We start from the raw sequence: 16,122 nt of genomic DNA on the forward strand, positions 1-16,122 counted from the left end.
ATCTCAGTGGGCAGAGGAACACCAGGGATCCCCCTCGGGGAGTGCCAGGCTTTTCTCAACATAAGTTGCCCATTGTTTGCTCATTATGGGCTGTTACGTATAGTTCAAATGGCCAGAAGTGCCACTTGGGTGTTCCTCTAACAAAGGCTTCTTTATTTGGCAGCAGTTTTGAGAAGGGGTAGAGGAGGAGAACTCCACAGGATGTCCTTTGTCCTCTGTGTCTTGTTTTGGGCCTGGGCTGGAGAGCTGGGGTCAGCCCCTGGCCTGTGGGTGGGGAACACCATTCCAGCCGCACTCTGACGAAGGCTGAGCTGGGAGAGCTGCAGGGAACGGGTACTGTTGGCTACACACAGTAGACTCAGTGCCTTATTGTATCTATTTACAGCTTTGGGAAAAAATGCAGGGAGTAGTTTGTTTGCCAAAAAGGTCACTTTGGGGTGACTCGGACTATTTTGAGCAGGTTACATTCAGTAGATGACTTCAGTTCCATCAGAAGCAAGGATTTAAGCACCACTGAAACTGTACAGCATTTACTCAAATAAACCCCTACACCAGTCTGCATTGCAGTACAGCTGAAATGGAGGGGGGGAAGATCTAGATAGGGAAAATATCAGAAAGTGGAGCTGATTTCACAGTATGTTCCTATTCTTTTGCTTGTTGGTTAGAACTGGAAGCTTTGGGAAACCTGGTCTTGAATCTCTTGCCTCTGGGAATGTGAGTCAATGTTATCATTTTCCAGGATGATGAACTGAATAATGGGATCTTAACTGTGTTCCCAATATGTCTCCTTGTTGACATTTGGCTTGTGTAAGATTCCTGAGACTGAGCCTAAAGGAAGCTCTGTCCTGAATGGAGCCTTGAGGAATGGGGTATCTACATTATTCTTTGGGGAAAGAATAGATACAAACCAGAGTCACAGTAAAGATAAGTGGTCATTTTAAGCCTCAGCTGATATTTAAGTACACATGCCAAATGGGACAGTGGCACTGGGACAGATGGATTGAGCTGAGTACTGAGCAGTGAGGTTTTGATTTTCCACATTTTGGGAACATATGGAAATCTTTTAGTTATTGGCTATGAAAGGAAGGCTCCATGGCTACAGACGATGACATCTTGGCTTCTGTCATCAGTGTGGGAAAGCAAAGCATGTGTGTTACAGCCTGGATTTTTTTTCAGGTCTTTTTCTGCTTTTCCTCCTCCTAAGCTTCCACTGTCCTGTGTTTATCTTCTCAGGTTTTTGGGTTTTGTTTTTTGCTTACTAGGCTCTTGGTCAAAAGGTCCGCCAGTTTTGGAATCATCCCATAAATGCGAATTTAATTGCACAGAAATATGTTAAACTTTTGCTCGAGAACCTGGGGAGCAGGCAGGTAAGACCACAGAGGCCTTTTTTTTTCATCTTGTGCTTTGACAGTGTTGAGATTGCTGAGCTTTCTTTAGACTGTAACACACTAACGAAACACTGAAACTTGGTACTGTGCAACTTGGAGAGCTAACCTGCAGTGTTCTACCTTACAGTGCAGCAGGTCTATCCCTGAGAGATTCTCAGTTCCTGTGGAGTTTTTGCCACTGAACTACCTGACGAGTATGTTGACAGAGATAGAGAATCAAGGTAGTGTTAATTCTGTATTTTGGAAGACCAGCAATCGTTACCCTTTGATGCTCACTTAGATGTATCCTGACTATATTGACATAACTTAGTTCTAAAACTCCAGTGATGTCTGAACACATAGGTTTGGTTGTCTTTCTGCTGATGGGAAGTGCCAGGGGCCTTCTTCACTGTATATCCTTTCATCCAAATCCTCTTTGTGTTGGATCCAGATAGCAAACCTGCATTTTTCAGAACCCATGTAGTAAAATGTGGTTGGTGTACAGCGTGGTGGTAGCTGTTGTGTGTTCAAATGGGGAGAGCGCGGTTTGGTCCTTATTTATGTTTCTTGTGGTAGCTAAGAGGCAGCCAAAATCAGATTTTCCACCTTAGAAAAGAGTACCCATATCCCTGGATTCGGAGGTATTCTGAAGTACCAGACATTTTTCCTTGCCAAGCCGTTCATTTTTGTGAAACACCATTCCCATTGATGAGGGTCTTTGCTTCATCCAGCGAACCTCAGCACCCGGAGGTTTTGAATTCTGCTGAACAGGCAAGGTGCCTAGGGGAGGGATTACTGGCTGTGCCTGTACCAGTAAGCAAAATATAGTCAGGATAAGGACCTGAAGGCTAAACTGAGACTGTCCAAGTATGGGTATGTCCATTTGGGGAGGAAAAAAAGAGTTAAACCATATAGCAATATATGACCATGGGCCCTAGGCCATCTTATGCACTAGCACTAACACAGCCATTGTGCTTTAATCTTGGTTTAGATCTCCAGTGTAGAATTGGTTTGGAAATCCCTAGCAGCCTCCAGAGATGGTTTAGCTTCCCCCTGAGTGGGGTATCATTTACTTACATGCCACTAATGGGACAGTTTTTGCCATAGGTGAGCATCCAAAGGACACCACTGAAAGCTGTAGGTATTTTGGGTACATGAAAACACAGTTCTGTCTATTACCCCTTATCTTTTGGTATTGTATATGAAGATGTTTAATAGACTGCAGGACTATAAGTGTATAGGAGCATGTACAATTTTGTAAATACTTTCTCACCATGTTTTTCTAGGTGTGCATCCATATGAAAAACAAGACCATGTTAATGCAAGATTTGTAGAGGAAGTGGCACTCAAGCACACCATGACGCTTTTGGGCCTCAAATATTTGTGAAATGTTGTGCTGTTGAAGAAATCTGTCGACCTGTGGTGCTTGTGTAAAAGTATTCACTTAAATGCCACGTTGTTTCCCAAATCACCTGCAGTTTTGCGTAGCTGCTGGTACTGACATGAGCTACTCAAAACAATGTTTGGCCCAACATACTAAGGTTGAAATTACTGACTTCTAGATAAATCCTTGAAAAATGCATTTGACACAAACCCAAGTTTGAAATGTATCTATAGTTTCATTCTGAAGTCATCAAGTAAGTGGAACGACAGCGGGTATCAAAACATGCTGTGAAAATTGGTATTAATGGCACATATTTTAACAATACAATCCTGGAAAAGGCAGTCCAGTTGTACAGAAACAAGAACCAGTAACTGTTTACTCAGATTAATAAAAGGATTTCTTGGTGTGATTATGTAAAGCAGGTAAGAATAACAAATCAGTTTTGTGTCAGGCATCAGTAATGATGTATTCTTTCCTTTTAGTGGTCATCAGTTACCTTATGGTACTTCTGCCTCTGGAGCTGCATTGTAATATTTTCAGTTTTGTAATTAACACAAATATCATCTTCTTAAAGTGCATGTGATAGATTTTGTTGTGGGTGTTTTGTCTGTTGGTTTTGAGGGTTTTTTTAAAGATATATATAAAATATTGTAAGCAATACAGGATAAGAACAAAGCTTTTGAAATTTATCTTAGCAGTATCTTGGACAGAGTTTTACATAATTCTTTCTTACAACTTCTAGTGTTACAGTTCAAACCTCAGCTTCAGAAAGAAGCTTATGGAGGCTGTTTTTCCTTTGTTTTCAACTTTTATTTGTACATTACTGAGCCAGTATTGTTTGTTCTTTTGTTTTAAGTTCTGAACTGTGACATTAATTTAAAATGGTAATAGTGGTTTGCTATGCAGAGAAAATTGTCAAGTTCTGCCATGCAGGATTTTCTGCAGTCTTCATTGGATTTTACAACATTGCTACAAAATTTCAGCCTATTAAACTAGAGAAACTCATTAACAATTTGATATATTTTGGAGGTTCTGAATAATAACCTCTGATATTTTCTCTTAGTAGTTTCCACTGATGCTTCCTCTTCCTTACCATTGAAATAAAAAGATCTGGTTCCTGGGAGTGACTCTGCAAGTTCATGGTCACTCTCTTGTCCTTGCCATCAGTGAAGCTTTAGCTTTCCCAGTAACTGCATAGTGGGAAGGAATATTTTTCTCAACATAACTGGAATTTCTCTGGGAAGTGTAAACTCCAGACTCAGACTGCAGAAAGCCATGTTGGTGTGTAAGTGGTGGCCACTTTGTTCATATTATATTAATAAGAGAAGATTTTCTAGCCTTTTCTTTTTAATGAAATGTATTACAACATATCCTCAGATGCAATAAAACTCTACCTGGAAAAAAAATGCATAGCATGATGACCACTAACTTTTCTTAACACTTTAAGATACTGCACTCCATTTGGGATATCAGGAGAAGAGGCTTTGGATCACCGACTAGTTAACTGTGCTTCTGGCATGAAAATATACTTTGTTTTTCAATATGGAATTTGGCTGAACACTAACAGACCTTCCTTCAGTGGAGTGTAAATGCTGCTGACCCTTAGGATTCAGCAGCTAGAATGGCTTCTCCTGCTTCAGGTGCTGTCTGTTGAGGTTTCAGATGGCTGTGCAGTAGATTTGCTGAAATGTCTCCGATCTGAACTGGATTCACTTGGTCTGAGAGGAGCCACAGCACCATGGGGCCTTGGGAATGGGAGACTCTGTTTCTCATCTGGGATCGAGGTGGTTGGGCATTGTTGGGCTGTTGTGTGGGCATGGCCAGGCACTGCATCTTGTTCCTGTCAGAGAAACACAGTGTGATCACATAGGGATTGTGTGCTTTAGAACTCCAGTGCTCTCCTGAGCCAATGTACAGAATCTGTGACAAAGGAAACCCCATTAGTCTAATCCTTGGCAAGCCAGGAAAGCTGGAGGGGTATTAAAAGCATGAGGTTTTGACCATGTAGATGGGAGTTTGTCCTTTTAAACAGTTGACAGTTTGAGCCTGTCATGCTTTTGTTATTTGTGAAGAAAACAGATTAGAGGAACTTTTAAAAGCTGTAATAATAGTAGACAGAACATCTCGGGAACAATTCTGTTCCTGAATAGTTACTGCAGTGAGCTTTTATGCACAGCACTGAAAGGAAACTGAGTCACAGCTTGAGGAGAAGGGTCAATGACAGAGAAGATTCTTATTCTAAACCATTATTATTCTGTAGGAGCTCTCTGCTCTGGGATCACTGACTGTCTCAAGGACAGAGGCAGCGTCCAGCAGGGTAGGGTTTGAAGCACTATTTGATGTGCTGCCCTGCTTATCCTCAGTGTCTTGCTGAGCAATCTGATTTCTTGCTGCTTCTGATCTGATGCTCATTGCATCTGTTATGTGGGAGATGCTAAACGTATTTCTCCTGAATACCACACCCCACCTTTTGCAGCTTTACCTTGAAATCCAGTGGAAAGCAGTATTCCACTGCTCACCCATCAGCCACAACATGGTCACACAAACTACTTTAATAATCCAAGGTGACACTTTTAGTGTATGATCTCCTAAAGACTGAATGACCCGCTCTAAGTGGTGTTGCCAGATTAAACTCCACAAACCCACTTTAGGAGTTGTCTCTGTCTGTATCGTGATCTGCACCAGCTCCTGGAGCTCCAAGTTTGCCAGTGAGTGGCTCCACATGGAGCCAGCACAGCTCTTTTGGAAAGACCAGTTAGAGTAGTGAAGGGATGGGGCTGAACACCAAATTGCAACGTGTGACAAAAACTTACTTCAGCTCTGTCTTCAGCTGCTGCTTTGTGTGTCTTGTCACTGCCTAGGATCTTCAACCATTCCTTTTCTGTTTCCTTTAGAGGGGGGAGACCTTGACTTATCCTCCATGAAGCAATCATCACAAATTGTTCTTTTTCTCTCATTTCCTGCTGAAGTTGAAGGACAAGTGATTGCTTCATGGTCAACTCTGCAATAAGAGCCCTCCTCTCCTTGGTTTTGTCCTTTATCTTCCTCTGCAGTTCATTTATCTGAAATTCAGAACAGCTGCCTTGTAGTTAGGATTTCCTTTTAGGCACTTACTGGGCATGACACTTAGGTCAGCATTAGGTATCTGAAAACAAGTTCAACTTGACAAGGTTTTAAATATGTATGGAACATACTTGAAAATTACTTAATTTCTGTAAGCACTTGAAACCACAGAAATTGGCAGCTCAAGAAGTCAGATTTACTCCAATACAAGACACAGTAAAGCACATTTGTCGTTGCCTCCTGCCCTTTTCAGCTGGACAGCAATATTCCCCCTGCCCTCAAAGGCCCAGGACCCCAATTCTCTTTGAGTTTATGCATGGTTAACTTTGTAACAAAGGTGAAATAAGGCCAACTCTTATAAGATAATTTAGTGATAATGCAGATGCAGAGGGGCTGTGGGTTGTGACATTATCCTCGCAAGGGACACAACTGAAAAGGAACGTGACAGGAATCCTTGAGTCTGACTGGAGTGGTTTAAAAAAACCCAGCAAAACTTAAATACTCTTTAGGTGACTAATAGGGAATTGGGAGAGTCAGAGTACTTGTGAATGTAACTTTTGGCACACTGCCATTGTTACAGTAGTTTATTAGCCTATGGCCATCATTTCACAAACACATGACCAGGATATTTCTCTGTCTGTGGAAAATGAAAGATTGATAATAAAAATCTGTTTCGTTTTAAGCCTTTCTGCCTGCCAAACCTAACACCTAACAAAAGAAATCAATGCTGGCCTTGTTTTACATTAATTACTTAGCATTTTTTTTCTGCCTTTCCCTCAACTCTGATCTATTTGCAGCTTTTTCATTAGGAACTTTGGAGCTGGGAGCATTTTTGGTCTTTCACAAACAATATTACTGGCAGTTAAAAGGAAATAGCTGTCATTATATAAAAATAACTGTATTGAAAATGATGTTTCCTGTGTGATTCTCCCTACCTAAATAGCAAAGGAACTTTGAGCCAGGTACCAAGTTCATCTTAGTGTATGTTGGAGTAGAATTTACCTGGCCTTTCTTTATTTCTTTTTAGCCTTTGACGTGTTTGTTGTTAAGTACACATGCAAAAGGACGATTCTACAAAGTTTCTAAGCATCTACTTCAGAAAGAACTAATCCCATATTTTTGTGAAAAGTACCAATTATGGTGCAATTTTCTTTTTGAAAGAAAGTGCATTTGCCTAGTGGTTTTGGTATTATCTATATTATTGCTACTATGCATGTTTATAATTTCTGAGGAATAGCTTATGACTTGCCTATCAACGTTTCCAACCACTTTTGTAATTTGCAAGTGAATCACCTCTTGCCTAGATATTATTTCATTTTGTATAGGTTTTCAAGCAGAGTGTGCAGTGCACTCCTTACCCTTCTAGCAAACAGCAGCATGTCCTGCTTCCCATTCTCTGCCTCAGCACGGATTCTGTCCGTCATTTCAGAAATGGACTCGCAAAGAAATTCCTTCTGCATCAGCTTCTGCTCCTTCTGCAGCAGCTCTGCTTCCAGCTGCAGCAAGGAGGAGGACACAAGGTGTAAGGAAATGACAGGGGAAGGTGCAGCACAAGGTGTTCTTTGATTGATTTGAGCTGCTGAAGTAATACCAAAAAACCCCAAACACTTTCACTATCAGTTTTCTCAAAATTTTCACCCTCTCTGCCAAGTATCAGGCCCAAATTGGCTCAGTTGGTTACTGTCAGTCATACAATTCTATATCAGACAAGGCCCTTTTTGGGGTGGGGCTTACACTATTGTTACTGCCTTGTTATGCTTTTTTTGAAAGCAATGGGGTTTTTTTCTAGTGATTTTTTTTTTTTTAATGTTCTGGTTCCTTGATTCACACCATAATGGGAAGGTTTCAGTTCTTGCTTTGTACACCTTTTCCCTCCTGATGCTAAAAAAAAAAGTATGGGCTCCATAAACTAACAAAACAAATACAACTACAATGACTTTAATTCCCAAGGAGATTGAAATAGGTGTCTAAAGTTTTCATGGGTCCAAGAAGCCCTGCTTTTTAATGTGCAGGTTGGTGAGAGCAGGCTGTGTTGTGGCCTGCTTGGCTACACAGAGCTCCCTCCAGTCAAGGAGTATGGGACAGTAAGGCAAAAAGCTCATGTAACACAAGCAGCAGTGTTCAGGGTATGTCCTTACAAACTCGATTTCAAAAGGACATGAGTGTGTGCTGCTCTGACTTTGCTGCTGCTGCCCAAACACCTTCACAGCCCTGTGTGAATCCCCCCAACACTAAACAGAATGGGAGGGGTTTTGTGTCTCTATAAATGGAACAGACAAAAATATATAAGAAAATGCCATGTCTGCTCATTCCATTCCTTTACCTTCTTCCCTACCTCATACATAGGGCTCTGAAACTCGCTTTTGATTGGACCTAACGCTTCCCTCTGAAGTATCTCAGGGCAGTCCCCAGCACTGCAGCTCCTGGGCTGGCCTGGCTGCTGCTTCCACCTGTTTGGTGGCTCCCTGTTCAGCAGGGAAGCAGAGCAGTAGAGCCCAGCCCTGACAAGGTGGGGTGTTTGGTTCTGTGTCACACAGGCAGACTCTGTTAAGAAGGTGGCAGATTGGCCTCCTGTTCACAGCCCGTGTGTCATGGTGGAACAGCTCATGTCCAGTTGCCAAAGACTGACAACTGTTAGCAGTTTATTGTTCTGCATTTATCTCCCTCTGCTGCTTTCCTTAGTGAGGTGGGTGTGCACTGAAGGGCCAATAGTGTGAATGGACTGGTTAGCAGAGGATGCAGCAGAGCCAGGTGTACCTCACAGAGCTCCCCCTCCCCAGCCTCTGCTGGAAGTCAAAATGCCCCACATCCATTTGACCTGAAAAGCAGACACTAGGCTGAAGTTCACAATAGCCAGTCATAATTATTTAAATTCCTCTTACAGAAAGTTTATTTTAAAAATAAAAGACACAATTAGCATTTTATAAAAGCGGTCGAGCACAGCAGGGTAGCTTATGATGTGAGAAGTGATGTTACCTGTTCAATCTTTTTTAGCAGTTCAGGTGCAGATGGGTCCTTCCCTCCCATTTCATGCCTTCTGCTTTCATTTGTGGCATCATCAAAAATTTCCTCCAGCTGTTTAATCTTTTCCCTGCACTGGGAATACTAAGAAACAAAAAGCCACAATAGTTATTTGTTCCCACCAAACTCATCCCCATACCTTGGTCCATAGACTTCAACAGACAAGTTTCCTTGTTCTGGGAAGGAGGGAGGGTAACACAGAAAATTAGGAGGCCTTTTAAATTTTTATTTTAAAAGGGAACTACAGTGTGACAGTTGCAGAGTGGAGGAAACCCTGCTGTCTGACAGAAATTGAGTTCCACCTGAGGTCCTCAGGCTACATTTTTTTTTTATCCTCAGTAATACAATAGAAAGTCCTGTTTCCCCATGCATTGGTGCTGAAGGTCTCATCCCTACAGGCATCCAAGTTCTCTACATTGAAGTTCCCAGGCACATGTCCTGAAGTGACTCAGCGGTGACACCGAGCAATGTGGTACCCCAGGGACTCATAGAGGCAGGTGTTCCCTGACCTTTCTGATGTGAGACCTTCCCATGGAATAACACTTCCCAGAATATGCTAGGTGGACATCCAGACTCCACGTAAATCCTCGCTGAAGGAGCGACTGGGGCCATTTTTTCATGTTTGGATTTGCAAGACTGACAGCGGTGGGGTCGTGTGCTCTGATAAGCACCTGGCCATCTGTCAGTGAGTTGTCACTGCAACCTTGACCTATTAGCACTGACATAACACTACCCAGGTATAAATGTTAACCATCCACTGCAGCTGATGATTGATTAAGGAAATAAGTGATTACTGGCTCTCAAAGTTATGAACAGTCACCAGAATATAAAGTAAATGTTTAGATGTTTCTGGGATGGGGTTTGTTCCTGGAAGTTAACAAGTCATATTTAACTAGAAAAGGAAAAACTGACAGGACTTCTCAGATGTCAATGGAACAGTACCAGAACAGTTTTTCTAGTAAAAAAGTACCACACAGCTCATTCCTGTACACTTTGTCTACAAGCAGGTAAAAACCTTGAATGACTGTAATGAACAGTTTCCTCAGCAAACCATGATTCAGCACATAACTAATGTACTGAAAGATATATTTTAATTATAAACAACTAAAACTCAAGCCCAAAAATACACAGAGTAGAAGAATGCAAAAGTAGGGCCAGCACAGCAGGATGCAGCTATGCTTCCAGTGATCTTTCTTATCTGGGGCCAAATTTCTCATCCACTAACTCAGGGGAAAGTACCTTTTTGAAGGCAGTGGTACCTTAATGAGATTAGGGCAGGAAAATTTTGCAGGACAGAATAGTTAATTTAGAGAAGGACTATTGCAACAAAACCACCGTCCAAAAATCCATTAAAAAATCCATTAAAAGTTTAATGTTAAATCTGAATACTAGGCTTGCTTTCAAATGCAATATGAATTTGAAGTGATCAGATGCAAGACTTTATCTGAGTTCTAAGAGATTCTAAGTCTTAAAATGAAAAATAAAATCCTTCCTTTCTTGGAGTGGCTTTCATACAGGGGATAGGAAAAGGCCCTAGAAGAGCAGCTTTTCTGTGTTGGATTGTAATCTGTCAGGAGGGATAGTTGAAGGATGCCCACACAAGAGGGAACATATGCCTAGACTGGTCTGAAAAAGAGGACATCCAGTGCTTATTTTCAACATCTCGGAGACAGTAGGTGAGGAACGTACAGCACTAGGAAAGGGCAAATATCAGACTTATTTTCAAAAGTGAGGGGAAAAGTAGCTATGGAACCACAGATAACTTGCCTTCACTTTCTGAAGAATCAATCTGGAACACATCATTAAGTCTCCTTTGTTGGTGTCAAGAAAAGAAAAAGGGCAGGAATAACAGCCAAGAGAGGTGTGTTGAGTCATGTCAAACCAGACCAATGTTCTATTATGATGATTTCACAAGTGTATGGATGACAAATAGTAGGCATCACATCTTGATTTTTATATAGCTTCAATATTGTCTCATATGTGATTCTCACAAGCAAGCAAAGGAAATGGGTTCTTGATGAAAATATGCAGTAAATACCTCATCAGCAGTATAAGGTTAAACTCAGAGAGACTGCAAGTATTTTTTGGAGAAGATTCAAATTCAAAATTACCTTAGTCTGAAAAAAGGTCTGAACTAAAAAGAAAATATTAAATAAAAAATGCAAGTTGCTACATGTAGGCAGGAAAAGTTGCCTGTACAAACACAGAATCAAGGTCAACTGGTTGGATGCCCTTTTTTAAAAATGGGTCTGGTTGTTACATACATTTACGTGAAGATGAATCACTGTCATGTCAAGAAAAGCTGCCATCATACCTGGACACATAAGCAGGAATGTAACTTGCAAGATGCCTGAATGAATCCTTTCACTCTCAGCCACTACACACTGTACCTCAGGACAAATAAAGACCATATTGCCAAAAATAAAAGAAATGTAGAAAAACAGTGATCTAAGAAAATCTATAAGGGCTGATTGAAAGAAACAGGGCTGTGTAGCCTAGCAAAAGGATGGGAGAGGAACATGGTTAACTTCCTTTCAGTAACAGGAAACGTTGCAGAAAGGAAAAGAATGGTCTGCTTGTCATGTCCCTGATGTACAGAATACAAATCAATATTCTTACACTGCAGAAAGATCCAGGCTAAAGGTCAAGAAAATCTTTCCACTGTTAAGGAAGAACTGGGATAACTTGCTGGGGAAACAGGTTTCCCAGTGGTGGCTTGAAAGCACAGCTTAGCCCTGTCAGGAATGACAGGCAATCTGATGCTGGCATAGGAGCAGGTAGCAGATAAACTCTTTATCTGTCTGTTAGTCCCATTATTCTATGCCTGTGGTGATGTAGTCTGGAGATTTTTGTGGGATTGTATTAAAACCTGGACAAATGTTGTTGCCAAATGCCTCAAATAAACTGACAGTCCTTGTACATTAGCTGAACTCTGAGGCATGAAAGTCCCATCTACAGCACCATGACAGCTCAGCAGGTCTAGATGTTGGACTAATTAATGGTTGATGCTAAGTATTTCTCACTGATGCATGAAGGCAGATTAGTTTTTATGGGTCACTTAAAGCAGCAGGAGCAGCCCCTTGATGTGCAGTCCCAATTAAAAGTTACATAGTTTTGTGCCCAGAGAAAATCACCTTACAAACTCACCAGGTACATTATTTTGTGTCAGATAAAGGAAGTACTTGTAAATATTTCTATTTTTAAATCTTTATATTGATAGTAAGAAACATACCTAGTCCATGTTACTAGCACTTGCTTAGAAGAGGTCTGGTCTTGCTTCAGAGAAGGGGTTTTTTGGCTAAACTATTCACTGATGTTTCACTCTTTTGTGGAAATAGGCAGCTTCTGATGAAAAGTCTACAAGCGGAACATACATCACTTTGATGATTAAGCAGCTCATGTGGAATATGAAGCTGCTCAGGTGAAGTGTTTGTTCTTGCTGAATTGGCACCCAGCCCTGATCTGCACTTTTCGCCTTCCCAATGGGCACCCCAGCTGCTGAGATTATGGGTCAGTTTCTGCAGCCTGTAAATATTTCTGATTTTAATTCTTTACAATTGTAGTAACGAAATACCTAGTCCATGTTACTAGCACTTGCTTCAAGGAGGTCTGGTGTTGCTTAAGACTGAAGGAGACAGGAAGGGTAGGAAAAGGGAAGGAGAAAATTTAAGAGGCACAGATAGAGGATTCAGCCTGCCCATATCAGATGGTCTAAATTTTATTTAAATTGGAGATGACTTTTAGAGAATCACAGAATCACAAAATCAATTAGGTTGGAAAAATCTCTCAGGTTATTGAGTCCAAGCTATGACTGAACACCACCATGTCAAGTAGACCGTGGCACTGTCATGTCCAGTCTTTCCTTAAACATCTGCAGGGATGGTGAGTCCACCACCTCCCTGGGCAGCCCATTCCAATATCTAATCACCCTTTCTGTGAAGAATTTCTTCCTTCTTATATGAGTCAAAGTTTCCCATTCCATTGATGGGCAGAGGTAGATGCCTTGAGAATAAAGACCTCCTGGAGAAATATTGTGCTCCCTACATAAGGTTATCAGGATTTCCCTCTGGAGACAAAGACACACAATTCTTTCCATTAATAAAGAGACCTTGTTCACTTATCTGCATCATTTGTGGGCTCCTAACATGCAGTTAAGGTTGGGGATTAGCTCCTACACAAGGTCACAACAGAATGGAGAAATAAAACAAAGAGGAGAACTCAGAAATGAGATTTACAGTCTGCATTAGAGGAGGTCTAAGGGACTCTGATAGAAATCAGGATTTCATAGCCCTGTGGTGCACAGAGCCTCTCTCTGAACATTTATAATTATCTACACTGAAAACCAGACAAATCACAGACCAAAATGAGCTCCTATTACCCCGTCAGAGGGCTGAAGACCAGTGATTTAAAGCTGTATTCACTACATCATCGAGTCAATGTCTCGTGCAAATGATCATCATAAGATCCTTTGACCATGATAAATGAACCGAAGCTAAATTGGATTTCAACATGGATTCAAATTTGTAATTGGTACAGGAATTAGCAATCTGAATATGGCAACCAACACCAGAAATCAGATTCAGTAATCACAGTATCTAGTTAAATTTTAAAGGCTGATAACTGATTATTTGCCATTGCTAACTGGAAAATCTCTGACTTGGGAACATTTATTAAGACTACTGCATGTGTAATATCACACAATTGTATTTTCCTATTTTTTAATTTTATGTCAATATTGCAAAAAGATTTAAAGCACCTGCAACAATAGCCTCCCTTTAACAGTGATTTTAGGCTTCACATGAACCATCATCACAAAGGAGAAAGTTGCAAGAATGCAGAACAGAAAAAGCAAAGTTTCATGATTGACTTTGCCAGTGCACAAAAATCATCTGCATTTTGTTACTGTATTTGACGCAGTGACTCTCAGTCTCATTCTAAATCTTACCTGAAAATGTCTTTTTTTCCCTTCAGGTTGTTTTTCTCTTCCATACTACCTCTGTTCGTAGTTTAAATCTGTAAGGGCCCCGTAAAGTTCTTTGGGGTATGATTTGCATGAGGTATTGTACTACATTTTATTCTTGTAGCAGAGCATACAATTTCTTCAAAAGGCCAGAAGTAAGAGAATAGTGCAAGCACTATTAAACACTGAGTCACAGCTCCCATTGATGCAAGTTTAAAAGGCAATAGTAAACCCTAATTTATGATTTTGTGCAGGCACTAATGGAGTATGTATGGGGAAAATTACCATCTGCAGATAAGGTCAAAAGTAAATGAGCCATTTCAGAAAGCAAGGAAAGAATGTCCCAAGAACTGCAGTTTGTTAGTTGTTTAATGTTATTTTGTAACTAGAACTAAAACTTACACTGTTTTCATGTAGCAGAAAATATATGTGGATTATATCATTGTAGGCTGCAGAGTTTCCAGAGTAGGCTCAGGGTCAAGTGTGAATTGAGTTATTATTTCAGAAATTTGACGATCTAAGTGTATCTCCCACCCCTCCACCTACTCCATCAATACAGTTTTAACAAATTTTATCTACAGTCCCATTTTTGCCCCATGACTCCCATTCTCCAGCTTAGTCATACTGACATTTCAGGCTATGGGGAGGGTTAGCTGAGATTCCATACCCGGGAAGCATTTGGCGTGCATGTAACAAAGTGCATCAGCCAGTCACACATAAGCATAGAAACTCTCACATCTGAAGTTAAAAACATATGTCAGTGTTTTGTTAGACAGGTGTATTACTGAACTTGATGTTTTAATAAGCCTTGTATATCCAGATATTTTTTTCAGTGAAATCACTCTAAGCTTTAAAATATAGAATGACAGGAAAAAAACCAGTTCCTCTACCACCAACCTGTATCTGCAGTCTCGCCAGGTTTGCATTCAGGGCATTCTTCACTGGGAGCTCTTTAAAACACAATGCAATCTCTCTCTTTTTCTCAGCTACCTTCAGCTTCAGAAAACTGATCTTTTCATCCATAACTTGCATCTTATTATCTCCATTTCTACACAACATCTCTTGCCTGTTAATTTTTTCATGTAAAAAGCCTAATTCTTCATCTCGTTCTCTGAGCAGAAGACCACTGAAATAAGGCCAAAGTGAAAAAGTAAATTAAAAAAAAATAATTACTCATATTCAGTGTATTCCATTCAAGAACACAACCAGTGACCTTGAAAGATAGTAATAATCTGGGAAAATTTACAAAGCTTTGACAAATATTATTTTAATATAATGGCAGCATTTTAAAAAAGTAACAAAATAATTACAATGTGAAAATCAGAGAACAAACACTTGGAAAGATTACTCTCACATAATTTTTAAGGTCTTCTGGCCTTCCACAGCATTTAAAATGGAATAAGAAGATCAGAAAGATTTAGATCATCTGCATTTTTATACCTTATCTGTGCACAATACACAAATAGAGCAGGAGGCTACAAGTTCTCAAGGCATTCAGTAGCCAAGCAACCATGTTTTTTGAATAAAATAGTTCTGAAGAATGAGCATTGTCACCAGTGGAGAAATAGCCACATAATGCAAAGCAGCACTGACTGCAGTGAGGCAGATTGCTCAGGAAAACACTGAAGTGCAGCAGACTTTTTAGTATTCCTGAATACGATTGCTCGTAAGCTGAAAACTACTGCTGCTTCATAAATGTCAAAATTAAACACATATTAAACCTTAGATCAAGTTTACATATGTACCTCTCCTCTTGTTGCTGAATAGCCCTTTCGCATTTTTTGTGTAGCTGCGCAATTTCCTCTTTGATGTGGGTGACTGTCGTGGTCAGTCTCTCAAGGTTCAAATGCTTTTGCTTTTCTTTCATCTCATCAATGACTTGTGCAATTTTGCAATAATTCTTTTTGAGATGCTCTACTATTCCTGCATTAATTTTAATCTTCGTATGCTTTTCCTGCAATTTTCTTTAACATAACAGAAATGTGGGAATGTTTTTAGCCCTTTCAGTTTGAAACCAATTTCAGCAATTAAAGGCAGATCTTAAACTTATTCCACAAATACACAAAGGATCCTCTATGTCACTCTGCTTCACAGAGGCATTACAAGAAGTAGAAAGACTCTCTGAAATGGTTTTTCTTTGCAAGCTCTTTCCAGCTTGAAAAGAATTGGATTATGGCCCAAGAAAAATGCTATAAAGGGAGCACTGCACTATAGCTCTTTTATTCTCTAGTGGGTAGCCCAAGGGGCCATAAGAAATAAAGTTCAAGAGCAGAAGCATAAACTGTGATGAAAAGTCTTAATGTGTAGAAATCCTGCCCTTCTATTTA

General features: G+C 40.4%; 2 protein-coding genes across 6 annotated transcripts in view; one reads left to right on the top strand and one right to left on the bottom strand.

Moving 5' to 3' along the window:
* Positions 1-4,737, top strand: part of GSAP (gamma-secretase activating protein) — a 44,697-nt gene extending 39,960 nt beyond the window's left edge. For 3 of the 5 annotated variants that reach the window (XM_032689620.1, XM_032689621.1, XM_032689622.1), the window contains 3 exons: positions 1,263-1,367; positions 1,516-1,609; positions 2,654-4,736. In XM_032689620.1, coding sequence (XP_032545511.1) covers positions 1,263-1,367; positions 1,516-1,609; positions 2,654-2,754 — 300 coding nt within the window. In that variant the 3' untranslated portion in view covers positions 2,755-4,736. Of the gene's footprint in view, positions 1-1,233; positions 1,368-1,515; positions 1,610-2,653 lie in introns of those variants that run through there. The other 2 variants (XM_032689623.1, XR_004357440.1) reach the window with 2 other exon arrangements.
* The window catches only part of CCDC146 (coiled-coil domain containing 146), a 67,874-nt gene continuing 55,168 nt past the window's right edge, over positions 3,417-16,122 (bottom strand). The window contains exons 14-19 of the mRNA XM_032689626.1: positions 15,541-15,759; positions 14,693-14,921; positions 8,791-8,919; positions 7,173-7,310; positions 5,565-5,813; positions 3,417-4,591 (exon numbers count right to left, since the gene is read on the bottom strand). Coding sequence (XP_032545517.1) covers positions 4,388-4,591; positions 5,565-5,813; positions 7,173-7,310; positions 8,791-8,919; positions 14,693-14,921; positions 15,541-15,759 — 1,168 coding nt within the window. The 3' untranslated portion in view covers positions 3,417-4,387. The remainder of the gene's footprint in view (positions 4,592-5,564; positions 5,814-7,172; positions 7,311-8,790; positions 8,920-14,692; positions 14,922-15,540; positions 15,760-16,122) is intronic.

The sequence above is a fragment of the Chiroxiphia lanceolata genome, chromosome 5 (assembly GCF_009829145.1).
Source record: "Chiroxiphia lanceolata isolate bChiLan1 chromosome 5, bChiLan1.pri, whole genome shotgun sequence".
Lineage (NCBI taxonomy): Eukaryota > Metazoa > Chordata > Aves > Passeriformes > Pipridae > Chiroxiphia > Chiroxiphia lanceolata.